At 50.1% G+C, this 26,655-nt stretch overlaps 1 protein-coding gene across 1 annotated transcript in view; it reads right to left on the bottom strand.

The window, feature by feature from the left end:
* Nucleotides 1-2,504: 2,504 nt before the first annotated feature.
* The window catches only part of SIGLEC15 (sialic acid binding Ig like lectin 15), an 82,986-nt gene continuing 58,835 nt past the window's right edge, over nt 2,505-26,655 (bottom strand). The window contains exons 2-7 of the mRNA XM_068562453.1: nt 17,405-17,591; nt 7,824-7,883; nt 7,059-7,442; nt 5,612-5,992; nt 4,460-4,490; nt 2,505-2,586 (exon numbers count right to left, since the gene is read on the bottom strand). Of these exons, the coding sequence (XP_068418554.1) occupies nt 2,505-2,586; nt 4,460-4,490; nt 5,612-5,992; nt 7,059-7,442; nt 7,824-7,883; nt 17,405-17,591 (1,125 nt within the window). The remainder of the gene's footprint in view (nt 2,587-4,459; nt 4,491-5,611; nt 5,993-7,058; nt 7,443-7,823; nt 7,884-17,404; nt 17,592-26,655) is intronic.

Here is a 26,655-nt window from a genome sequence, read left to right as displayed (position 1 = left end):
CCCAGCCCCAAGGTGTCATGGGTCTGGAGCAGAGCAGTGGTCAGACAGTGAAAGCAGCCGTGCAGGCAGTGCAGGGCGCCCTGACTCCCTCCAGCTGCTCATCCCTGCTGGGGCCGAGCCCTCCACACCCAGCAGCCTCCACGCTGTGGCCTCGGCTCCAGCCACACCTGTCTCTACCCTGGTGCTCCAGCAACTTTCAGCTGCTTAGACAGCACCCTGTGTCCCACCTCCTGGCCTTTGCTCAGAATGACCCTTCTGCTTAGAATGACTTTTTTTTCTTACCGCCTAACCTCCATTCTCCCCCATTGGCGTGGCCAATGTGTACCATCTCCCTGTCCCCTCCTCCAGGAAGCCTTCCGAAGACTGGGTCACTCACCCCTCTGTATGTGCTCCACAGCACCCCCAGCAGACTGATGCCCTCACGTGATTTCCCACTTACTAGTCCGTGTTGCTCATGAGCGTGAGAGCCCCTGGAGAGTCCTCCTGTGGAGTTGTCAGGGCTGTTCCCAAATGCTCCGGCTTCCCTTCTTCCAGGTGCAGTGAAGGGTCACGCTGCCCAGCCCCTCCAGGAGAGTGGGGCACGTGGCTAGTTCTGGCCAGTGAACTATGATCCCAAGTGGAAGACCCTCTAGAGCTTTCTTTTTATCTCCAACCCAGCAATCCACGTTAGAGAGGGTGTATCCCCGGGAGCCTGGGTCCCTGAGTAAGTACGATGCACACAGCTCTTTGCCGATCTGTGCCAGGCATGCAGCTATGGAGAGAAGAAACCCTAATTGCTCTCGGCCACTGTGATTTGGGTTTGTTACTGCAGCGCGACCTAGCCCAGCCTTATTCATTTCTATATCCCCAAACACCTGGCCCAACTGCTAGCACAAAATGATGCATAAGAAATAATTCCTATCACTTTTTCTTGGCTGTGGAACTGGCCTCAAAGACCAAGCAGATAGTATAAGACACACCACCCCTGTGTCCTTCCCTGACGATACAGGACTCTTGATGGAGGTGCCCAAAGTATCCCTGCACAAAGAGGTACAAATGCCAACTCCACTGACCTCTTAACAACTTAGACAGGCTCCTGGATGGATCCCAAGTTAACCATGAGCCACCATCACCCCTTTGCTCTGGCGAAGGCTCCAGTGAGGAGCCTTGTAACCCACCACCCTGCTTATTAACTTGTGAAGATCCTTCAGCCTTCATGCCATCTCCCCGGAAAGCATCAGAGAGGACCCCATGCTCACTGTAGGTGACTCCAATTACCACTGCAGCTTCTGGAAAAGTTCTGGAGGGAAGAAAGTTTGTTCCCATTGAAGGCCCATATCTCTGTGGCCCTTTCCTTTTGCCAGCTCGCCCAGGTCCCAAGCATGCCTCCTCCCCCTCTCCCTGCCCCCAAAGACTGCGGGAGATAAAACAATCAAGTGTGAGGATGGAAGGCAGCACCCTGCAGTCAGCCTGGCAACACTCGGGCAAATGGGCAATGGCCGGTGCTTTTGGCTAGTGCACATCCAGGGAAGAGGCAGGTGGTAGAGAGGTCAGAGCTGCAGCTGCTTTATCCACGGACACCCTGTGGCCCAGACTTGCCCTCACACCTCCCAGATTTTGGTCCTTAAGAACAGTGGGTTCCAGATGCTTTGAGTTGATGGGTGTTTTGTTTCTTTTTCCCAGAGGTCCCAGCTGAAGGCAGTGCAGAGAGCCGATGGGGTGAGAGGAGGGCAGAGTGTGGGACAGTCACAGAGGAGACCCCAGGGGCCAGGGATACCGGGCTTCTCCTTGTTGCTGATTTGATGTTCCTGGGACCACAGGGTGGCACAGCCCAGACCCAGGCTTGCCCTCTGGAATCCTTACTCTCAGCGAGGCCAGTGTGGGTGCTATGCTTGTCCAAGTTTAGACCTCCCAAGGTCTCTCTGAAAGGAGCCTGTAACACCGCTCACACCTTTAGACGGCTTTGTGCTGCCCCAAGTCCCTTCACATCCACTGCTTCCTCAGACCTTGACAGCCCGAAGCCAGGAGAGAAGACTGTTACTGTCGGGGTTCAACAGTGGACGAACAGAGACCCAAAGAATTGAAAAAAGTGCCTTGGTCCACACAGCAAGTCGGTGACAGAACGAGGATGGAGCCTGGGCCTGGAGACCCCTCTGACCAGGGTCCTGCCTGCTTTACTATGGTGTTCTAGGTAAGCAATGGCAAGACGAGCTTTGCAGAAGTGTCACCTGGGCTCATGGGCGAGTGCGGGCACACACACACACACACACACACAAACACACACACACACACACATGCGCGCGCACGCAAAATGCTGCCCCGTTGACAGAAATATCTCTGGGGCTTGGAGACAGAAGTCCACGTAGGAGACCTCTGAGCCTCTGTGAGTAGGATCCTGACCTCAGGGCGCCACCAGGCTAGGGCTGCCAAGGTGCCTGGGAGCCAGGAAGGGCCATCCCAGCCAAGCCACATGTTGGCCTTCATTCCTCATGGTGTCCAGGGGATGCCGGTGGCCAATGGGCTCCTCAAGGTGAACACACGGCTGCTGGTGGGCCCTGAGGACTCATCTGGCTCAAATTTTCATAATTGGACTCCTGAGCCTGGGGCCTGTGGACAGGAGAAAGTTGGCTGACCACCCAAACAGGAGGGGTCTCTGACTGCCCAAACCACAGCCCAGGAAGGGGCGGAAGGAGGGACGAGAGGGGCTTTGGGGGCCTGCATCCAACAAGGCCTGGAGACTAACCGAAGGTTGGAGGCAGGGCAGCGGCAGAACTTGCAGACCAGGGAGGGGACCACCTAGGTGACAGCATCCCAGAGTCTCTGTCTTCTCAAAGGGATCTCATCTGTGGCTTCAAAAACCATCTCTGGGGTCCTGACCTCCGGGCCGGGCCTCCTGCTAACCCTAACAGCTTTCCTGACTTCCGGGACATCCTCATGGCCTCTCAAACATAAACAGTCCACAGAGCTCGTGTGATCCTCACCACACACCACGCCCCCATCTTCAGCTCAGTAGGTGGCACCCAGGGTGCCAGCTCCAGACCTGCTGGCTCCCTCCCTTGCTTGTGCTGCCCACTCTGGCCATCCCTGCCTCTGTCTGCCCCATCTCCCCGCCCTCTCTATTGCCACCTTCAGCCAAGCAACCTAGCCAGCTGCAGCCTTGGTCAACAGCCCTCACAGGTCTCCTGGCCTCCACTCCTGTTCAGATGGGGCCACTCGTCTGCTTAAACCATTCACTGACCTCCCATCGCACTCAGAATAAATCCCACAGCCTGCCTGTCCTCCGTGCCCTCTTCCTGGGTCACGCGTGAGCCTTTTCCTTCTGGTCGCCCCACCACCCCTGCCTGCCCATTGAGCACCCGCCTCAGGTCTCCTCAGTGTCCTCAGAGAGGACATGCTGGTCTAAAGCAGCCACAGCCCAGTGGCACCTCCCTCTCCTGGGGCTTTACTCCATCGCCTTGTCCACTTTTTTTTTTTTTCCACAGCTCTTATTTTACAATCTAAGATCTCTTGTTTATATGTTTATTAAAATTCTCCACGTTAAGGTGTGAGTTCTCTGAGGTGGAGGATTTTTGCTGTACTTTTAGCATCCCAAACAGTACCCAGTACGTGGTAGGTACTCAACAGATATTTGAACAACCGCCAGCTTTCTGATTAGGTGCCCTGGTGGGGTAGTAAGTTAGCAAAGAAGAGGGACTTTGCACAGGTATTTGAGAATGTGGGGATCGCTGAGCGAGCAGCTGCAGAGAGGGGCCTGGGCTGGTAATGTGGCTCTTCCAGCCCCCAGGCACAGGTGGGAACGGAGCTATGGGAGTGCCCGGGCTTGTGTAAAGGGTCCTAGAAAAGGCTGTCATCCCCTGCCAGCCTCCCCCAAGCATCTCGGACAAGGTCTTGGAATTGGATTCTTTCTTCTACACAGGCCTTCACTTGGACAGACACCAAGAGGGGGCAAGGTCAATGCTTCCTAGCTGAGTCTGTGAGCCCTCAACCAAGCCCTCAGAACCTCTAATGACATTTTGCTTGCAAAGCCTTCAGCAGGGTGTCTGGGAGAATGACTGCCTAATGGTGGCTTTTGGGTGGATCTGTTCTAGAATGCTGGGCACTATGAGAGGAAACACAGCCTCCAGGGATCACAGCTAGGTGCAGAGATAAGGCAGACCCAGAAAAATGACCCTTCAGCACCACGGACACCAGGCAGCTGGTCTGGAAGATAGGCCAGTGTGAGGCCCACAGTCTCACTGAGAGGCCACAGTGCTGGGAATGTGGGGAGCAGGTCAGCGTGGCCCGGTCTGGCTGCCAGGCTTGGTGGACTGAAGTAGGGGGGAAGGCTGCAGGGAGGGCCTGGACCCTGATCAGGGCTGGGACCCCAGCCCCAGCCCTTTGCCCATTCTTCCTTCTCAGGCTGCCCTCCATGAGAAGCCTGCACCCCTTGGCCAGGTGGGGACTAGAGTGGGGCAGGGTGGGGCTGGGCTAGCTTACTTACCGTGGTGAGGTATCCTGGGTGACTGGGTACTCTGTGTGAGGGACAGAGAGAGAGGAGGCATGAATCTCCGTGGTACCCACTGGGCTACAAGCCCCGCTGTCCACCCCGCCCCAATGTGGAGAGTGGTCTGGAGGGAACAGCTAGCCAGCAGGATGGGAAGAAGTGACCTGAAAGATGCTGAGTTACCGGGGAGGACAGGGAGTGAGGAGCGGACTTAACAGGAAGACCTGCTTCTCTGAGGCCCCTGAAGCACAGAATGCTTGGTGGGTTTGAAGATGCTGCCAGAAAGCCAGTGTGGCCCCAGCAAAGTTGCCAGAGCAACTGTGACAAATTTTGGATTTCATCCCAGGAGAGTTTGCGGCTGGTGTTACTCACCTGGGCGGTCTGAGAGGCTCTGGGAAGCCTCCTCTCTGGGGCACAGAGCAAATTTCCCATCCAGCTTAGCGACAGTAGGGAGGGGTGACGGCAGCTTTCTGAAGACGGCCTGCTAGTTCGAGCTTCCACTCTTTTATACATGCTGTTCTGTCTGCTAGGAGTACTATTAGCTCCTTGTTTTCCTAGCTCACACCTGCTTATAGCTTTTGATTTAGCCTCCCCTTACTTGTGTAAAGCCTTCCCTCCCGGCCCCCGGTCTGGATGCCCCATCAGAGAGAGGCCCGCACTCTCTGGGCTTCCGTAGTACGTGGGCTGATAGCACTTCTCTCTGCAGACTGCAATTATCTGCTTACTCCTCAGCACGCATGTCGTATTCACCTCTGTATTCCTAGCACCTATGCAGCACATAGTAGCTGCTCAGGATGCTTGTGACCGAATGAAATGGTGCTATTTGGGAAAGCCTGTGTGTGGTCGGAACCCTTCCGGATGAGTCATTTATTGGGTGCTGGTAAAGAGGTGGGCTCAGAGCTATATCGTCTGGGTCTGTATCTCTGTGACTCTAGGCTAGAGGCAAGTTCCCTAACCTTTCTGGCCTCAGCTTCCTGATTGTAAAATGGGCTCACGCTGGTTCCCACCTCCTGGGCTTGATGCAGGGAGAGGAAAGTGAGATGATGCACAGGTGTGTAAGTGATGTTCCGCTTGTGTCATGCCAGGTGGTCAGCCTGGAGGAAGGCCCCTGCCGCCCCTCGCACCCACCCTGGCCTGGGGCGCACCCACCTAGGCGGCGGCGGGCGGCGGCGCAGGCGGCCAGAACGCCGAGCAGCAGCAGCACCTTGAGGCCAAGCGCGCCGAGCGGGAGGGCGATTGCCGAGGCCCCGGAGGCGCCGTGGAAACGGAACAAGTAGACACTGGCTTCGGCGCGGCCCAGGCTGTTGGAGGCCGCGCACGTGTAGCGGCCGTCGTGGGCCAGCGCGGGCAGCTCGGCGGTCACCTGGTGGCCGTGATCTTGACCTGGGCTCGGCACGGCGGCCGAGCCGTTGCCCAGGGCCGGGCCGGACCAGGCGAGGGCGGGCGGCGGCTCCCCTTCAGCCGTGCAGAGCGCGTGGAAGGTGTGCGCCGGGCCAGGCAGCACCGAGATGTTGACGATCCGCGGGGCGGCTGCGGGCGATGGCCGAGGAGGAGCGGGAGGAAGCGAAGTGCGGTCAGAGCAGCGGCAGGCAAAGGGAAAGGCAAGGGCAAGGGGCAGCCCTCCCCGTCCCCTTGGCCCAGAGGGTTGGAGAAGGGAGCGGGGAGGGCGCGGGGTGATACTGAGAGGAAGGAAGAGGCGCTCGGGCGCCACGATGCCTGGGTCCCAGTACCGGTGTGACCTTAGGCAAGTTATTCCGCCGCTCTGTGCCTTAGTTTCTTCACGTGTAAAATGGGGATGTCATTACGGGGCTGTTGAGAAGATTTGACAAGTGGGGTGCCTGGGCAAGTGCTCTCTAAACGTCGTTACTCTTGTGGTAGCACACGATTGGGGGCAGTCTGCTGGAGTGATTTGAAGGGCACCTCCCACTCCCAGACAGCCTCACCAAGACCTAGACTTGAGACGATTCACTGAATCGGTGGGACTGTGGGACTGGGGCGGACAAGGGCGAAGAAACTGAAATGCACTCAGAGAGGCGGCCCAGCCAGCCCAAGGGCACATGGGAGGTTCTTGGCAGCGTCAAACTCAACCCAGAACGCCTGGGTCCCCCACAGGGGGGCTCCGGGATTTTTACAAAGCTCCTTAGGTCATTCCAATGCTCAGCTAGGGTTGAGAACCACGGCTCTAGGATCCTGGTTCCCACATCTTTCTACCACAGGGTCTAGAGAAGTGCCGGGCACTTGGTGGGCTCGCTGTGCACCCCCTCTGTGCACACAGCCCACTGCAGTCCTTGCCATATTTAAGTTGACCGTTCCTCGTTTTTCTCCCCCCTAGTCTGAGAGCTGTTCGGGCATATTCACTCTCTACGAGCTTCATCACAGTGCTCAACCCAGGCCCCACCCCGCCGCCCCAGCCCTTCCTGGGGCCAGGATTCGGCGGCATTTTTAACAACTTCCCGGGTGGCCCATAGCCATCGCCAGGTGTGAGAGCCCCTGCTCTAGAGAAAGGGGTGTGCCTGTTGTACCCCTTCCGATCCCAGCACAGAGCCCGCACCTAGGGAGCCCTCGGACGCGGCGGGGAGGCGGGCGGCGCGCTCACCGGTCACGCGGAGCCGGACGCCGTGGCGGCTCTCGTAGCGGTCGTGGGCGTCGCCGGCGAACTCGACGCGGCAGAAGTAGCGGCCGTCGTCGGCCAGCGCGAGGCGCTCGACGCGCAGCGACAGGTCGTTGCCGCGCGGGTTGCCGAGCAGCCGGAAGCGGCCGTGCAGGCTGAGCGCCGTCTGGCACAGCTCGCTGCTCCGCGCCGCCGCGCACCGGAACACCTGCGGGCCCGTGTACGGCTCGCCCGCGCGCCAGATGGCCGTGAGCGGCCCGTCGTAGTGGCGGTGCGGGTGCGTGAAGGTGCAGGGCAGCACTGCCGCCTCGCCCGCCGCCGCACTCACCTCGGCCGGCACCTTCATGGACCAGCGCTGCGCCGGCGCACCTGCGGGCGGGCGAGCGAGAGGAAGGGGGCGTGCGGCAACCCTGCCCGCGCCCTCGGGGGACCTGGAAACCTCAGGACTCGGGAAGCGCCCTCCCTGCCCTCGGGCGTGGTGGTGGTGGGGGGTCTGGAAACCCACCCCAGGACTCGAGGGGCATCTCTTGGGACTTTGATTCCCGTGACTTTGTAGGTGCCTGGACTCTCCCCCCATTTCCCTGGGACTATTTGCCTCACTCAGGGTGGTCCCACCTCACTTACAGACCCAGTGACCCCAACCTCTTTCCCATCAGAACTTGCCCTGCTGCAGAAAAGCCCTGGGATCCCGTGGTTACAGTACAGTCCCAAGACACCCCCCCAGATGGTGACAATAATAAAGGCACTTACTGTGCAGCTCTGTGTCGAGCAAGTTCCTGGTGGTATCGCTTTTAGTTCTCACAAATGATCCTAGACGTAAGCAGAGTTATCCCCGGGTTACGTGTTATAAACCGAGGCACAGAGAGTTTGAGGCCTGAGGTCACACAGCTAGGATGGGGCAAAGCTGATGTTCAACCTCAGGACTGCCTGACCCCACTGCGGCACTCTAGTGCACGAAGGGCATGGAAACGTGGGGCTTATCCAAGGAGAGCGACACTCCCATTTACAGAGGGGAAACTGAGGCCTTGGGAGGTGGTGGTATGTTTTGAAGCTGGTGTGTTGAGTTGGTGGCTGAGATTCCTCTACAGTCAACCCAAGTGGGCTTCCCCAAAGGCCAGTGCCCAGACAGGGAGCTGAGGGAGGGGTGGACCATTATGCTGCCTCCTTGCTTTGCACAAGTGCCTCTGGGTTCAAGTTTCCTCACCTCCCATGTTGTGAGCCTCTGAAGTATGGTTGAGCTAAGGTCTGGAAGCTGCACTCTGCCTGCAGCTTACGGAGGGCTAGAGAGTCACTGCCTTTGTTGTTGCAGATGTGTGCTTCTTTGGGGGTGGGGTGAACGGGGTGGGTGGATGGGTGTCAGTGCTGGGAGGATCAGGTCAGGGGGCCTGGGAGCCTTCTCAAGAAGGGAGGGACAGGCTTAGCCTCTAGTGCCCAGGTACAGTTCAGGAAAGGGATCTTTACAGGGAATAGTACAGCAGCCCCTATATTTCCAAAGGGCTTTGCAATTTACCAGGTTCTTTCACATGCATCACATCACATGACTCCACATCCAGTGCTCTTTGCTCTGTGGGGTAGCCCCACTTGTCTCTTGGGCAGGAATCTCCTCAGCCCACAGCTGGCAGACCATCCTCCAGGGAACCCATACCATCTATGAGTAATCTACAGGTCAAGGCATTCAGAACCATTCAAGGCTCAGAACCAATGTTTCCTGCCCCTCACATGACGGCCCATCGCTCTTTGGAGCCTTCGCCTTCCTTTCCTGTGATGGCCCTCCCGGGATCCCATCATGGCTATTCTGGACCCAGTAAGCCTCCCCTTCTCTGGCAGAGGTCCTAGTCCTTCACCTGCCCCTCTCCATCCTCACTGCCCGCTTGGTACTCTCCTTGCAGTGTAGTGTCCTGACCCCGGGGGCTCCAGGTGTGTGTTCCAGATGTGCTGGGCCAGGTAGAGTGGGGTGTGAATCGGGTTGTGTGAACTGTGCCTCATAGAAAACCTCACTTTGGGATTGTGCCGAGCTTGCAATGAAATAAAACCACAAGGTTTTTTGGGGTTTTTTTCTCACACAGTCTGCTTCTAAGCCAAATCTCCTTTCTTCTGGACAAGTGGAAGTATGCTTTTGAACCCAGGCGGGGGACTTGACATCTTTCCCTAGTAAGAGCTCGTTTGTTCAGTTGTTAATAATCAAAGGGCCTAGTTCCAAATTTGAGAAACCCTTCCTGAAGGTTTTGATCGTTCAGTCAGTACTTCTAGCTGCAGAAAGCATCTCCCAATCTTGAGGCTCAGCCCCTGCCTCAGTTTCCCTGCGTTCTCACCCTCTGTGACCTTAGCCTCCTCTGACCTCCTGCATTTTGCAGGCATCACAGAGCCAGGCATTGACTCCCCAGGGATTGTTTACTGTTGTGCATTCATCAATTGGCCATCATTGATTGGACACATTCCCCACTCGAAGCCAGGCACTGGGATTAGAGCCAGGGCTACAAAGAGCAAGAGAATAACTTAACAGCCTGTTGGAGCTCACGGCTCAGAAAGGGTGACAGATCTGGGAACCCGTAGTCACACTAAAGCCTGCCAGGTGCTCTGATGAGGGACATGAACAATGTTCCCTCTGTCTGAACATGGTTCCTGGCCCCTTTCACTCACCAGCTCCCCCCTAGTCGTCCCCGGGCCTCCGCTGAGTCATCCTACTGCGGGAGGCCTTCACTGAGCCCTAAGCCTGGGTCTGGCACCCCTTCCCCATGCCCCAGGGCTGGCAGAAGTGCTTTCTCTGTATGGGCATTGCCTGTTCAACTGTATCTCTCGTCCAGGCACCCAGAAGCTCCGGGAGGGCAGGGAACATGTGTGGGGGTCATATTTGTGCAGCTATTGCCCAGCACGTGCCTGCCACATAGTAGTTGACGTTGAATTGAATTGCTGAGAGAGAGCAGAAGGGAGGGTGCCCAGACTGACAGGAAGGGTGGGTGGGCAGGGATTGATTGAAAGCCCCATGAGAGAGGAGCTGCCGCCTCAGCAGAGCCTTGAGAAAGGAGTGGGATTTGCTAAGCCCTGAAGTAGGCTGAAGGCATTCTAGGCAAAAGGTAAAAGGGAAGTACGGACATCAGCATAGAGGTTGCAGGGCGTGAGAGGATAAGGGTGTCAGAGTACATGGTGCTTTGGCGGCTCGTTGGGAGACATTGCTAATCTTATTCCATAAGCAAAACAATCCATGGGGTGCTGTCATTAGCCCCCCTTTCGGGAAGGAGATCTGCGGCTCAGAGAGCCTGAGGGACTTGGCAACGTCATTTGGCCAACCAGGCAGAGCCAAGGCTTCCCCTTGGAGTGTAACTGAGCAGGACCCTATGAGGTCTTCCCGGAACAGATCCCCACCCATGTCCTCCACCTGCCTTTCATCTGTAGAAAAACTGTAGTCAAAGCATCAATTTAATCAGAAAAGTGAGAAAATGCAGAAAGAAAGGAAAACAGTCAAGCAACACAAAATAATTATACTTTAGCCATGAAACAAAGTCAAGGACCTCTAGTTCTTCCTCGAAGACTATAGATAATATTCTGAGCCAAGTCCTTTGAGTTGTTTTGCAGATACTGAAACCGCCACCAGGTGGGAGAAGTTAACTGTATGCTGCCCACAAGCACGGAGACCCCAGACCAGCTGGAAGGTTGATGATGCTGACTCCTGGTTACCTCACCACCAACTAACCAGAAGAATGTCCACAAGCTGATCACACCCTGCTCCTTGAACACTGTAAGACTCCTCACTACCCCCTCCAGGGCGGGACACACAGTTTTGAGGGCATTAGCCCACTGTGGCCCCCTTTGCCTGGCAAAGCAATAATGCTATTTCTTTCTACTTCACCCAAAACTCTGTCTCCTAGAGCAGAGCCACCAGAGAGGTTTAATCCGGCACCAGTGAACAGAGGCTGAATTTCGACAATAGGTGGGTCATGTTCTGACCTTGTCCCTGGACTCTGTGCTGCTCGAGGATGACAGCCTAGATTGGGAGCATCTGAAGTGTGGTACAAATGACAGGTCAGGGCCCCTCCCTCCCTGGCTGGGTTCTGCTCTGGGAGGAGAGAGGGCACACAGTGGCCCTTCCACCAAGTGTGACAGTCTTGACTCCCATTAGGGGGAGATTTGTGTTTCCTGTTTGTCTGCTGCATGGTGTTCCAAGAGACGGGCACCTGGCCTCACTTTTACACAGAGACCTTCGGTTGAGTTCACCCAGGGGACTTGAGGTGAAGGTGGGAAGTCCCAATAGGAATTACCCAGGGAGCAGATGCATTTGCTTTGGCAGGAATCCAAGCTCCCCAGCCTCCTGGGACATTTACTGTTCCCTCTGGTAGCTCCTGCATGTCTCTTAGGACAGGGCAGGGACAGCCCCCTGAACTGGAACCACAGCTCCTTTTGATAGGGTCTCTACTCTTCCTGCTTCATGTCTATCAACCTCCGGGGGTCAACAGGAGGCCCACATTCTTCCCATTGTCCAAAATTCCTCCTCTCAATGGTGGGCCACTGGGCACGGTGAAGAGCATTCCAGCTTTGGTACTGCTGGACATGGGTGACATTCTCGCTTGTATCAAGCACCCAGTCTGTGCCTGGCACTGTTCTAGGCTCATCCACTTACAGGGAGATCTTTGGGCGAGTTGCTTAATGTCCCAGGTCTCAGGCTCCTCTGCTGTAAAATGGGGTACATAGTACTTTCCTCATAGGATTGAGGATGGAATGAAGTCACACGTGAAGGTCACCCGGACAGAGGTGACACTCAGCAAATGCTCAGCGATGTTAGTTCCCTCCTTCACTAGCCGTGCAAAGAGAGTGGGACCAGGAGGGGCATGGGGGTGGTGCTAACCAGTGGTGGGGAAGAATGGCTCTGGACGGACAACTCAAGGCGATACGGGGTGGGGGTGGGGTCGGGACATTGATGCCGGAAACTGCACCATCTGTGGCTCAACTTGGCACCTTAGACCACATGTCATGCAATAGCGCAGGCCTTGCCCTTAACTCACCTGAAAACTAGTCATTGATTCATGTACTTATTCACTCAATAGATGTTTATTGAGGGTCTGTCTTGTGCTTGATACTGTGCTGAGTGTTGGGGATACAGCTATGGTGACAATCAGTGGCTGCCTCAGTGTTTGCAGCCTGTCCATTGCTCAGCCATTGTTTGTTTTTCATTTATACATGATTCTAACGAGTTTGTTTAATTAGCTTCCCAGACTTGGGAAATACAGATTGAAAAGCTAGAAAGTGTCTCCTGTTTGTAGTCCATTGAAAGCAGCAAGGGATGATAATCAGCATTCAGTCAGGGAGGAAGTTTCAGTAAAAATAATGTGACGATCAGGACAGAAATGATAAAAGTACAGCACAAAAGGGACCCTTTAGAGGAGGGGTAAGTGCAGAGGGCCTTGAGGCATCATGACACTGCAGCAGGCTGGTGAAACATGGCTCGCGGGGATGACCTGAGTCACCTTGGAAAGGTTCATTGCCATGAGAGGCGTGCCCCTCGCATGGGGTCTCAGGCGTCTGTCTGGGGTTGTAGCCCTGGCTAGACTGGCCCTGACTTTGTGACCTTAGGTGAGTCCTCATAGCTCTCTGGCCTCAGTGGGCTCATCTGTCAAATGCTGCCTCTAGATGCTTACTAAGGAGAATTTTAAATCTAAAAGTCTGTGTCCAAAAATGATATCTGGATAAAAATGACAAGGAAGTCTGGCAAGCATTTTAGAAATATGTCAATATAACATTAACTGAACGGCTTTTAGGTCCTTAAAGTAAGCCATTAGCTGTTGAGAAAACTCAGCTACTCGGAAAGAGGCATCCACGCTTGATGGTCCTGTGCAGCCATTTACTAAACTCTCCACGTTGCTCCCTCATGCCCCCCCGTGGTGACGATGCTCATTGAGGGAGGGCTGGGGCTGCAGCACTGGGTACCAGCTTCCACGTAAGCATGATCGCGAGTCAACTGAGGGGTAGTTAACTCACCCTGGACCTGTTATCCCAAAGCCCTGTGCCAGTGGTGTCAGGGTGGGACGAGAACTCGGCAAGAGAAACATCTGCAGAACCTGGATGGGCAGAAGTGGCATCTGGATGGATCAGAAATAGAGGCCTTGGTTTTGGCTGCAGCTAAACCAGATTCCCACCAGTTCCTTGGTGAGGAAGGAGGCAGGGATGTGCATGGGAGCCTCTCTGTAGCTCGTGTGCAGTGCGTTCTGTGTGATGGCGTTTATGTTAACGAGCGAGAGAACTGTTTATGATTTTGTACCTGAGCATGCGGCAGTCGCTGTCCGTGGACCACAGATAGGAAAGCAAGCCAGTGGTGGCGGCTGTGATGGGACAATGGCCAATGGGGGTGTCCTCAGAGAGTGGCGCTTTAACAAGAATTAGGTCTGCTGGGGTGGGCTTTTTGTGACAGGTTTCTGGAGGAAACAAGCATGGACATTGAGGGGGAGAAGGGTGATGCCAGGCAGGCGCTCCCCATGGACAGACGACGCCTCGTGGAGCCCCTCAGAGATCTGCTCCCCACCCCCTAGGAGGGCTGACATACTCAGCTGACAGGCAGCCAGTCTGATGAGCCCAGCTGTCTGTAAGGGGCTACCCTCCTTGGGGACAGCTGGACATGTTAGTAGGGGTGTTCTCAGGGAGTGACTCCAGGGGTGGCTTCTTGGGCATTGCGGCACCTGAAGGGTCAGGAGAGGGTGTTTTGGGGCCAAAGACAGATGTTCATCTTGGCCACCGGACCTCCCCAGTTAGGTGTGTGGCCTGAGCTGGGGCAGTTGCCTTTCATCCAATTCCCTCCTGCACCTCAGTTTGCTCTCAGTAATTCTTCCTTCTGGGCCTGCATATAGTCCAGACAGGTTATCAGGGGGAGAAAAAGTGAGAATGGGGCAGAGACCAGAGGGGAGAGGAGGGAGCAGAACCAGGAATTCCATCCATCGGTGCGAAGCAGACCCCACAGGCTCTAGGGAGCTGGGAGACGCAAGTCAGTGAGAGGCCTGACTGTTCCCCTTCTGCCCTCGGGTTGTCCTGTTTCCCCCTTAATCCTTGCCTCTCTGGCCACTTGGTTGTGGAGCTGGACCCTCTCGCCTGGGCTGACAGGTGCAGAGCCGCGGGTGGAGCCAGCCCCGGGGCAGTGTCCGCGCAGCGCACTGCTCTTGGGAGTTCTGATTCCACCTGTCCCTGCCGTGCTCCAGCTCCCTGCACCCCTCCTCCTCCCGGGTAGGACTTCTCGGTCCCAGCTGCTGGCCACAGGAGCCAGCAGGGGCAGAGGTGTCCCGGCTCATTCAGCCTCCATTTCCTTCTGGGCCCATGGCAGCAGTCCCTGACCTCTCCCCGCATCCCAGATAAGCGCCCCATGTCCTTGGGTGACTGCTGTGAATTGTCTTGCCTTCTCAGTTTGTTTTTTTGCAGTGGTTCAGAGCTAGCAAAGTAAGTTCCTCTGAGCCCCAAGCTTTGCCCCAGACTCACCACCCACTGCACGTAGGCGTAGGCGGTGGCAAGGGCCGGGCTGGCACTCAGGAGACTCCAGTTCACATCCAGCCGGTGACACCCAGAAGTGCCCTGACCTCGTCGAGCCTCCCTGAAACAGGGAAAAGGGCCTCCACTTTGCAGGGCTGTGGTGAAGAGTAAGTGAACTGGCCGTTACAAGCCTGGCACGACAGTCCTCAAGGGTGACAGCTGCTGTGACTGCTGCACCACCTCACCAGAGATGTGGGGACCAGTGGAGGTCTTGTCCAAGGTCACTAAGTGGCCAGAGTTCCCAGACTACTGCTCTTCCCACCACCCCTCATCCCCCGCTTTCTAAAAGCAGATCTGGGGGGAGACAGAAAGGAAAGACAAAAGAGAGTGTGAGGGCCCCTGGGAGATGAGGGGCTGCCCCAGGGTGCTGGGTGGGGGGGACGCCTGTGTGAGGGAGAAGTCGCGGAAAGTGGAAGAGGGGGGTTTCCTGGATGAATCCCTCCACTTCACTTTTGCCAAAGGCCAGCCCTGGGCTCTGTGCTCAGAGGTGTGTCAGGGATGGGACCGTGACCTGTGGCCACCTTGCTCTCAGGCCCCGTGGGCTCCGGCCGCTTCCAGGCCCGCTGCCACACAGAGAGGCTGCAGAGGGATTTCAGGAAGAGGGACGCTGCTCACCCTGGTTTAAGAGCTCTTGGTCTCAGCGGTGAAGAAGCTGCCGGCCACGAGAAGAGGGGTCCCCTCGCCGACCCAGCTGCATAGCTCCCACGTGTGCTCGACCTCCCTGGGGAGTCGTGACATGCAGCTGGAGCATTTGTGTGGTCTGGCTTTTGTACTTGAACATGTGACTGCTCATGCTTCCCGTAAGTTTTTTTTTTGTCTTTCACTGATTCATAGCTGCTGACTCTTAGCAGGAGAAAGAAACCAAACCAAAACAAAAAAAACCCCAAACCTAGTGTTCCTTGAAGCAATGTGACTTGAGCAACGTTTCACTACCATTTACTGCACAACCGCTGAGCGCCAGGACTGTGCTGGGGGCCTTCCACCCATAACCTAATTCTCCTTCAAGCACCCGCAAGGTGATGGGGACCCCCACTTACCGAGGCTCAGAGAAGTTAGGTAACCTGCTCAGGGCCACACAGTTAGGAAATAGCAGAGCCAGGATTCACAGCCTTGTCTGACCTGTTCTCCTGTCTGCCCCAGGTGTGGGCAGGGTCACCTCTTCCAGCCCCACCCTCTATGTGGGACCCAACCCGAAATCATCCAGAAAGATGGCTGAGTTAAGTCAACTTGGGAAAAGGAAGCCCATCTCCTATCAGCCCCCACCACAGGGCTCTGTGGGTGGGACAGTGGGCAGTATGGGGTCAGGAGGTGGTGGCGTGGTCCCGTCTCGAGCCACATACCCCCAAGTTCAAATCCCAGTTTCACCCTGCACCGCCCACTGAACCTCTTTGTGTCTCAGTTTTCTCATCTGTGAAAAAGGAATATAATAGTTCCTTTGTCATAGGATTATGATGCTTACGTGAATTACTAATTAAAGTGCCCAGCACTTAATAAGAGCTATGTAGGCACTTGCTGTTAGTATTCAATCCAGCCCCGAACAGAACTCCGCTCCGCTCCGTGTTGAATGCTAGAGAGGAAGGATCAAAGGCCTGAGGAGTGGGAGTTTATAATCCAGTCGTGGAGATAGGACCCCACCCAAGGAAGACTGACTAACAGCTTGGAACACCATGATGTCAGTGCTGTCACCATGTGGCACGTGATGGCCAATCACTGTGCACATGGAGGCCTGGATGCCAAGTCCAGGAACACAGTCATGAGGATGTCTCAGGCCTGAGTGGGGTCGAGGAGAGTATTGGGGCCTGGACAGAGGGGCTCATGAGGGTTGCCTTTGTCATTATCCCAGTGGCCCTCAACTGCATCGTGCATCAGAATCACCCAAGATGGTTGAACATGCAGATTCCTGGGCCCTGCTCCTGACATGTTCTGATTCTGCAGATCTGGGGGGTGGAGCTGAAGAACGTGCTTTTTTTTTTTTTTTTTTCTAGACGTGGACCATTTTTAAAGTCTTTATTGAATTTGTTACAATATTGCTTCTGTTTTAAGTTTTGGTTTTTTGGCCGCGAGGCATGTGGGATCTTAGCTCCCCGACCAGGGATCGAACCTGCACTCCCTGTATTGGAAGGCAAAGTCTTAACCACTGGACCGCCAGGGAAGTCCCAGAACGTGCTTTTTAACAAATGCATGCCACTCCAGGGATTCTGATGCAGATGGTCCATGACCACCTTTTGAGAAATACTGTTCCCAGGGACACCGACTCCTTGAGCTAAGTGACCTTAAGTGAAGTGACATTGGTACTTAAGCCTGCCGCAAAGAGTTCCCACTCACTTCTTGGGGTTCCTGCTGCGCGGTCAGGGTGCCCTGGATCACTTGCCCTACTCCCCGAGTGAAGTCACCCCGCCCTTACCCCAAACAGCCGTGTGCTCTCCCCTCTTTCCCGGGGCCGTGCCCGTTAAGAAGCAAAGCACTTGGATGACAACACCACCCCCAGTCTGTCAGAGCCTGCGCTGTCCTCCCCAGAGCTGGCCCATTGTGCCCCTGGATCCTCACAGCAAAGGCCTGGGCAGGAGACCTTTCTACAGGTGGAGACACTGAGGCCCAGAGGAGTCCAGGCACTGCCTCAGGTCACCAGGAACCCAAGGCAAAGCCTGGACTTGAACTTCTGGCTTCTGTCACCACAGCCTCCCAAAGTGCAGCTCTCCCTTCCCCACAGGACTGGAGGCCCTGGCAACCCAGCTGCCCTGAGTGCAGGGAGAGAAGACCGTACCTAAAATTTTGTGAGAATCTATTCTGTTCTGAAAATGCACCAGAGAGCAGAGTGGGAAACTCACCCATCAGGATGACGCACACCAAGGAGGCCAGGAGTTGGAAGGAACCTTCCATGCTGTGAGGTATGGAGCCCCCAGGCAGCCCCACACTCAGCCAGGCCACTGGCGAGACCCCTGCTTGGCGTGGGTGTGGGGGAAGGAAGGTGAGAGGGGTTGGGCGGTGTGCCCAGGTCTGCACCCCTGCCGGGCTCTGCGGATGATGGAGGAACTGGGGAGAGGCAGCCAGGCAGCTCCAAGTATGATTAGATGAGACCCGTGGGGTTTAGTCATGTGGAAAACCAAGAGAGGAACCACTCGGATGATTCTCCAGGACGGGAAACAGAGAAGTGGGCAGGGAAGATGCAGGACCCTTTCCTGTGGCCGCTGTCCCTTTGAAAAATCTGCTGTTCTTATGCTTCCTTCACTCCCTCACTCCCTCCTCCCCTCTCCCTCCCTCCTTCTATCTTTCCTTCCCTCTCTCTTTCCCTTCCCACATTTTTAGTGTGCCAGGATGGGTTTTCATCTTGGTGAAGCTGTTTTACTGTGGCCATATAGGTTTTGAAGTGGTGATTATTGATGGAAGGAAAAAATCGTCTCCAAAATGTAATCATTATTGACAATGGTTACATTACCAAGCAGCATAAATGGGAAATAGTAAAATTATTAAGCAAATCAACCCAGCCAAGCATGTTAAAATGCTCAGAACATCAAAATGCCAGATAAAATATCCTGCTACAGGGGCAGAATCTCGGTGTCTGTCGCAGGGAGATAATCGGGAAACTGAACAAAAAAGTGGCCAGGTTGGGGGCTGGCAAGGCTGAGCCAATCCTTGAGTAGGAGGAAGTGTTTTAGTTCAGATAAAGGTTAATCTACTGGGGAAAAAAAGCGATTCCCAAATATAGTGGATTAAAAAAAAAATAGAAGGTGACTTCTCTCCCATGTATCAGTCGCAAGGCGAGCTGTTTATACTGGCAGGTGGCCTTACTTCTCATGGTTATTCAGGGATCTGGGTCCCTTCATATCGTCACTCTGCTACCCTTCCCCCCAGGGGGTTGTTAATGCCTTCAAGGTTGAAGCTGGCTTGTTCAAGGTCTAGCTTGTGTGAAGGGGAAAGACAGAAACTCTAAGTCTTGTCTAAGGCTTGTCTTTTCTTTATCCAGGATCCAAAGATTGTACACATCACATCCACTCACATCCCATTGGCCCTCACTTAGTCATACAACCACACCTACTGCAACGGAGGCCTGGAAATGTGGTCACTACTAGGTAACCATATGGTCAAGTTAAAATTTTATTACCAGGGAAGAGAGAACAGATGTTGATGGATAGTTACCTATCTCTGCCACAGATATTTGCTATAACTCCAGAAAACTAAACTTTGCAGAATAATTTATTCCATAAACTCTAAAATGTCATTGAAAGATGCACCCTTGTTTTTCTTTTTTTTTAAATTTATTTATTATTTATTTATTATTTATTTTTGGCTGTGTTGGGTCTTCGTTTCTGTGTGAGGCCTTTCTCTAGTTGTGGCAAGTGGGGGCCACTCTTCATCGCGATGCGCGGGCCTCTCACTATCGCGGCCTCTCTTGTTGCGGAGCACAGGCTCCAGACGCGCAGGCTCAGTAGTTGTGGCTCACGGGCCTAGTTGCTTTGCGGCATGTGGGATCTTCCCAGACCAGGGCTTGAACCCATGTCCCCTGAATTGGCAAGCAGATTCTCAACCACTGCGCCACCAGGGAAGCCCACACCCTTGTATTATGTACCACTAAGAGAGAAAAAAAATTTCTAGCTTTTTATAAAATGCCACTGACTGCAATATGTATCCTGATCTCAGAAATGTTAAAGTGTAAAAAAAGTACATTCTAGGATTGATGAATATAATTCAATTTTAGCTGTTTGTATTTTTTGGTAATACAGTCTCAATAAGAAAAGGCCAGCCTATCTTCCCTATGCTGAGAGGAGCCATAGGAAAGAGGCACGTCTATGCTTAGGCCAGGGTTTTAGAGGGAGGCCAGGCATACGGATGGTAGCAGGGATTGAAACGAGAGGCTCCTGTGGGGAGTGGGGCCTTTGTGAGAGTCTCTCCTCTGCCTTCCTCTTTGACTATCTTGACTAACCTCTGACCACCCGATACGTTCCCCTTCCATGGCCACTTGTCACTTCCTGTGTACCTCTTGTTTCCTTAACATAAGGATCCAGCCAGAAAAATGAAACCCCTGTGAAGTGCTGAACATGGAGGGGGACTGGGTATAGGTGGCTGGTAATACAGACAATTGAAGGATGAAAGAGAAAATAGGAGATTCTGACATAGCCCAGATATTAGTAACTACAGGAAGTAGCTACCACTGCTAAGGTTGGTGGGGGGGTGGGGAGAAAGGAAGAGGCGAGGTTACTGAGGAGTAGGAGCTTAGAAGCAGGGCCCCTGCACAGCTGGTGTTCAGATGGATGAAGGGTGCACTGTGTGACTAATGCTCAGACTACGGGATGAGGAGCGGCAGAGACACGGCTGGCTGATGCTGTACCTCTGAGGGGGTTCCGCAGGTTGGATTGCCAAAGGAAGCTGAAGGCTGGACCTAGAGCTTTTGCAAGGCTCTGGAGCAATACTAACAGGGACTGGAAGCCCTCCTCCCATCTTCTAACCTCTCTCTAGTGCCTTCCATCAGCTAGCAAGTGTGTCTGAGAAATGTGGTTTGCAGAGTCCCAGCTTCAGCACCTAGAGCAGAGTGTAGAAATGTAGGCTTGAGGCCGAGAGCTGAGGTGTAAATACACAGTACTCAACTGGACTGTAAACCCTTCCTGGAAGCCCTTCTTCCATATATCTGGGGCAGTGTCTAGCATAGCTCCTGGCACATGATATGAGTTCAAAATTATTCGAATTTGAGCTATTGAAAGTACTGTTTAGTTAATTCAGGAATGAAAAAGGGACCTTACTAGAGAATTCACTGACGTTAAAAAAAACCAAGAGGATATTATGAATAATTCTATGCCTGTAAATTCAACAACTTGGATGAAATGAACCAATTCCTTGAAATACATGAACTATCAAAACTTACTTTAGAAGAAATAGATAATCTGAATAGTACTATATCAAGCTAATTAGATTCATAGTTTAAAACCTTCCAACAAAGAAAACTCTAGGCACAGATGGTTTGGTGAATTCTACCAATATTTAACAAAGAGCTAATACCAATTCATAATCTCTTTCAGAAAATGGAAGAGGAGCACACATTTCCCAACTCATTTTATGAGGTCAGTATTACGGTAATGCCAGAAAAAGACACTACAAGAAACAAAAACTACAGATCAATATCCCTCATGCACAAACAATTCTAAAACAAAAGTGTTAGCAAATTGAACTCAGCGTTATACAAAAGGGATAATACATCACAACCAAGTGTGGTTTATTTTAGGAATGCAAGGCTTGTTCAACTTTGAAAAATCAATCAATGTAATTCACTAAAGTAACAGACTAAAGAGGAAAAATCGTATGATTATCTCAATAAATGCAGAAAAAGCTTTTGACAAAATTGGACAGTAATTCATGATAACTTTCAGCAAACTAAGAATAGAAGGAAAGTTCCCTAACCTGATAAAGAGCATCTACAAAAGAACTATAGCTAACATCATACTTAATAGTGAAAGACTGAATGCTTTCTCCCTGAGACTGGAAGAAGGCCAGCATGTCTTTTAACCACTCCTGCTCAACCTTATACTACAAGTCCTAGTAAGTCCAATAAGACAAGAAAAAGAAATAAAAGATACACAAGTTGGAAAGGAAGAAATAAACTGTCTCTATTAGCAAACAACATGGTTACTTACATAGAAAAATTTTTAAAAATGGACCAAAAAACCCCTCCCAAAACTAATAAGTGAGATTAGAAAGGTCATAGTATAAAAGGCCAATATACTGAAATCAATTGTACTTATATATAGTAACAATGAATAGTTGGAATTTTAAATTAAAAAATCCCAGAATCATTTACAATAACATAAAAAAAAAACCCCAACAAGCGCTTACATAAAAACCTAAAAACAAAAAACATGTGCCAGATCTGTATGCTGAAAACTATGACACACTGATCAGAGTGTTTCAAACAAGACTTAAATACGTGGAGAGATATACTGTGTTCATTGTTCAAAAGTTTCATTATTGTTAAGAAGTCAGGTCAATTCTCCCCCAATTAATCTATAAATTCAGCACAATCTTAATCAAAATATCAATGGGTTTTTTTGGGTAGATCTCTATAAGCAGATTCTAAAATTTATATGGAAAGACAAAGGAACTAGAATAGCCAAGATTTTTTTTTGAAAAAGAGAACAAATTATAAGGACTATCATTATCTGAGTTCAAGACCAAATATAAAACTGTAGAAATTAAGATAATGTGGTACTGGTGAAATGATAGCTACAAAGATCAATGAAACAGGGTAGAGAGTCCAGAAAAGTAAATAGGCAACTGATTTTTGACAAAAGTGATAAGGTAATTTAATGGAGAGAGGATAGTCTTTTCAGCAAATGCTGTTGGAACAGTTGTATGTCCACATACATACATACATACATACATACATACACACATAAATAGAACCTTGACCCATAACTCACACCTTATACAAAAATTAACTAAAACTACATCATAGATCTAAATGTAAAATGTAAAACTATAAAATTTCTATGAGGAAACATAGAGAAAAGTCTCTGTAACTTCGGGTTAGGCAAAGAGTATTTAGGTGCAACACCAAAAGGATATGTTAAAAAATTGATAAATTGGATTCTGTTAAAATTAAAAACATTTGCTCTCCAAAAGACACTGTCAAGAGGATGAAAAGATAAGCTACAGACTAGGAGAAAATATTTGGAAAGCACATCTCTAACAGAGGCTCTATAGCCAGAATGCACAGAGAACTCTCAAAGTTCAACAATGAGAAGATGATGATGATGATCATCATCAACCCCAAATGAGAAGATTTGAACAGATACTTCACCAAAGAAGATATACACATGGCCAATAAGTACATGAGATTATGCTCAACATCATTAGTCATTAGGGAAATGCAAAATAAATTCGTAATGGGTTAGCACTACACGTCTTTTAGAATGACTAAAATAAACAAAACTGACAATACCAGATGCTGATGATCAGAAGAACAGCTGGACACTTATGCTTCACCGGAGGGAATGCAAAATGGCAAGGCCACTTTGGCAGTCTGTCAGTTTCTTAAAAGGTTAAAAATACACTTACCACATGACCCAGCAATTCCACTCCTAGGTGTTCACCCAAATGGGATGAAAATTTATGTTTACAAAAAGCCTGTGTGAAAACGTTTATAGCACCTGTATTCATACTCACCGCACACTATAAACAACCAGATGTCCTTCAATCAGTGAATGACAAAGTATTGCACATGCATACAAGAGAGTGCTACTCAGAGGTAACAAGGAACAAACTACTGATTCACACAACAACATGGATGGATTAAATGCATTTTGCTAAGTGAAAGAAGACTCAAAAGGGTACATATTGAATGATTCCATTTATCTGATATTCTGGAATAGGCAAAACTATAGGAATGGAAAACAGATCAGTGGTTGCCAAGGGTAGGGGTTCAGGAAGTGGTTGACTACAATGGAACTGCATGGGGGAATTTCATGATGATGGAACCGTTTTGTATAGTGACTGTGGTGGTGAACACGTGACTCTATGCATTTGACAAAATGCATAGAATTATATACTGCAAAGAATGAATTTTACTGTATGTAATTTAAAAAGTCAATGAGGATATGGGGGAGGAACCCAAAATGGAATATAAGTCACAACAAGGACATCTAAATATGTTACAGAAGAATAACCTAACCCGCTGGAGAGAATAAAGAACTAGCTTAAATTACTTTGGAAAACAGTTTTGACTGAATAAGGTTAAAGACAAAGAACTCTACATAGATACTGTACTCCAGTTAGTAAATTTCTCATAGGGATATGGGTTAGAGATTCTGAAACTACTTATGTGTACACTAAGATTGAACAAATAAGTAGATTTAATGTAGATAATGAGAGCCAGATTTCTCTCTGCTGGAGAAAAAATTACAATTAAGAAAGGGGGAATGCTAGAATGAACCTTGTAACATTGGATTGGAATTGGAAGTATCAGTATGAAATCTTGGTTTAAAATGTACATGTACAGATAGATAGATAAAAATGAATGTATGTGTGTGCCTGGGATAGTAGCGGTCTAGACACCATGATACCCTTGAATCAACAGGCACACCTAGTGTCCGTATCTTTGTTTCTAAATAAAACTCTCCAATATAAGGAATCAGGGATCCTTGAGAGAAGCAGTTGATTCCAGGGCAGGGGAAATACAAGATGTGTCTGGGTCATCTGGTAGTACCAGAAACTAAGGAAGTGCTAAAATAAAGGATGGGGACAAATTGAAGGAACTCTTAATGTCCAAAGCTAAAATAAATTTGAACAAAATAAATAACAATAGTATTAGGTTATAATCCATACAGTAAAATAAATATGAGTCTATACTGATATAAATGAACAATTGAATAACTATATTTTAAAAAGTTCTCTCATCCTTATCTTTTGCTCTTTGGAGTGAGAAGTTGTCCTCTCCAACCCTGCAAAGACCTGCATTGGGACGTTCTCATTTCCTTTCACTTCTGCTTGTAATCTGGCCAGTTCTTTCCTGAGTTCATATCTTCCTAGTAATACCTTGACCTTGACAATGAACACACACTCTACTAATGCTCTAATTTTTTAAAACCTCTTTTCCTAGAGCAACAAGTACATTAGGTATATGATCTGTCTACCAAGTTATCACAGTTAAAAACTGACCATCTTTCCAGTCTCCAATATCAGTTTTTCAGCCTATTTATCACCAAACTGCTAAGCCAAAGGCACAATATTAGGATTGTTTTTTTTTTAAACGGAAGCTCCCCACTTCTAGTATCAATTTCTGCATCAATCATGCCTCAAAGATAAGCTAGGTTATATGTGGTAACAAATAGTCCCTGCATCTCAGAGTCAACCATCTTATGATACCTACACCTCAACACTAGGCTTCAGGGTTTCCAAATACAGAGGAACAGAGACCCAAGTTCTAGAAATTAAATTCTTCACTTCATTGACAAGAACTGTCATCTGGCCACACGTAACTTCAAGAAGGCAGGAGACTACAATCTTTCATGTACCCAGAAGGAGGGCTGGACCAGATGAATATTAGTATTCTGCCAATAGAAATCCCATTTTTTTTTCAGTTGACAATATGCCTAGCCCATGGCAATTCTAAACTACTTTACCAGATATTTATCATCCTTTCTCCTCCCTGTGCTTTTGTCTCATAGCCCATTTCTGACAAACGAAACACAACAGAAAGTCTGCTGAGGAACTTCTGGGAAAGTTTTTGATTGCTGGATAAAAAGAGAAAAACTGGTGAAGAGAAAGTCTTTAACCCTCATCTCTTTTTTTCCTAGTATTAGGATGTGATGTCTGGAGCTGTGGTAGCCACTTTGTGATTATAAGGCCCTAACTACCAGCATGAAAAGCCAACATGTGGAGAACAAAGTGGAAGGATAGAAAAGACCTGAGTCTTTGATGACATTTGGATTTTTTATTGTATTTCAGATTGATTTTCACAATGTCTGGCATACCAGTGCACCATAAGTGCTTGCTTAATTGAATCATACATTTTACCCTCTATCATAACACTATTTTTGTCTGTGTCTGTGTGGTTCTTATTACCTCAACCATAGTTTACAGCCCCTCCTTTGTGCCCCTTTCTTAGCACCCTTTGCTTTCCTTATAAGAGCTCTTATCACCCTGGTTTGACATATTCTCCTTTTTTTAATCTAATATTTATTATTTAGGCTAACCAAATGAATATTAGAATATTTCTTTGTGTCTTTGGGATTAAAAATTTTGCTTTATCTTTCTAAGGGCATTTTGTTTTCTGAACACCTGTGATTGGTTTCATAATGATATAAAAAGACAGAAATAATTTTAAGCCAGCACGGTTTTTAAATTAAAAAAAAAAATATTTAAAAATTGAAGTGTAGTTAATTTACAATATTCTGTTAGTTTCAGGTGTACAGCATAGTGATTCAGTTATTGTTTTCAGATTATATTCCAATATAGGTTATTACAAGATATTGATATAATTCCCTGTGCTATCAGTAAATCCTTGTTTCTTATCTATTTTATGTATATTAGTTTGTGTCTGTTAATACCATTCTCCTCATTTGTCACTCCCACCCTCCCTCTCCCCTTTGGTAACCATAAGTTTGTTTTCTATGTCTGTGAGTTTGTTTTTGTTTTGTATACAGATTCATTTATATTATTTTTTAGATTCCACATATAAGTGATATTATAGTATCTGTCTGACTTCACTAAGTGTAATATTTTCTAGGTCCATCTATGGTGCTGCAAACCCTTTTTTTTTTTTTTTTTTAGCCTGTCTGCCCCATTTTATGATACTCCCCAAAAGCAGAGGCCATCTTTTTTCATTTTTTTTCTTCTTCAACATCTAGCACACAGGACCTCAAGACCATGGTTATCTAATTACTTAATATAAAATACACCTGTTTTCCCTTGTTATTTTTACAAGACATTGTACACTCAGGAAATGCTTGTGGGATGCCCATCCTCTGGTAGTGTGAGCTCCTTGCTCTCAAAGAACAGGTTTAGATTTTAATCTATCATTCACACTTTCTGAAGAGCTGAGTGCCTAAGCTAAAGTGTCTGAACAAGTGAAAATATAGCCTATCTTTGGACTTTGGTTTCTCCCCTCATTGGAGTTATCAGCTTTCCTGTTCATGGCTGAGCTCAAAGCCAGGAGTCTTCAGGTCTCCAAAGACTTCAAAATCAGATGCTTGCAAAGTCCTACTGAGTCTCTGCCCATGATCATGGGCCAGGATGCTGGCACAAGTTCTCTGTCAAGGACCTATTGTGACAAGATGTGACTTTCTGCTCCATGAGAGGCTAGCCAGTGAGCCTCCCAACCCAGCCTAAAAGGCCAAAGGGGGCGGCAGAGCTTGGCTCAAGGGCTAATTAGAGGGCTGATTGACGGGGGGCCGGGCTAAGGCCCAGGGTGGTTGGAAGCAGGCAGGACAGGGTGGGAGAACTGGAAAAGGGGTTTCCGAAGAGGCAGATGGGGCAGCAGCAGCAGGAGACTGACGGGACCCTCTCCTGTTGCCCTTGTGTCAGGCCCCAGTGCCTCAGGACCAGAAAGACGTAAATCAGGGCCAAGGGTGGGCAGGTGGTGCAGGAAGAGCTG

Source organism: Eschrichtius robustus, chromosome 14 (genome assembly GCF_028021215.1).
Source record: "Eschrichtius robustus isolate mEscRob2 chromosome 14, mEscRob2.pri, whole genome shotgun sequence".
NCBI classification, from domain to species: domain Eukaryota; kingdom Metazoa; phylum Chordata; class Mammalia; order Artiodactyla; family Eschrichtiidae; genus Eschrichtius; species Eschrichtius robustus.
Note: the sequence above shows the minus strand (reverse complement) of the source record. Positions and strands in the feature narration are given on the sequence as shown.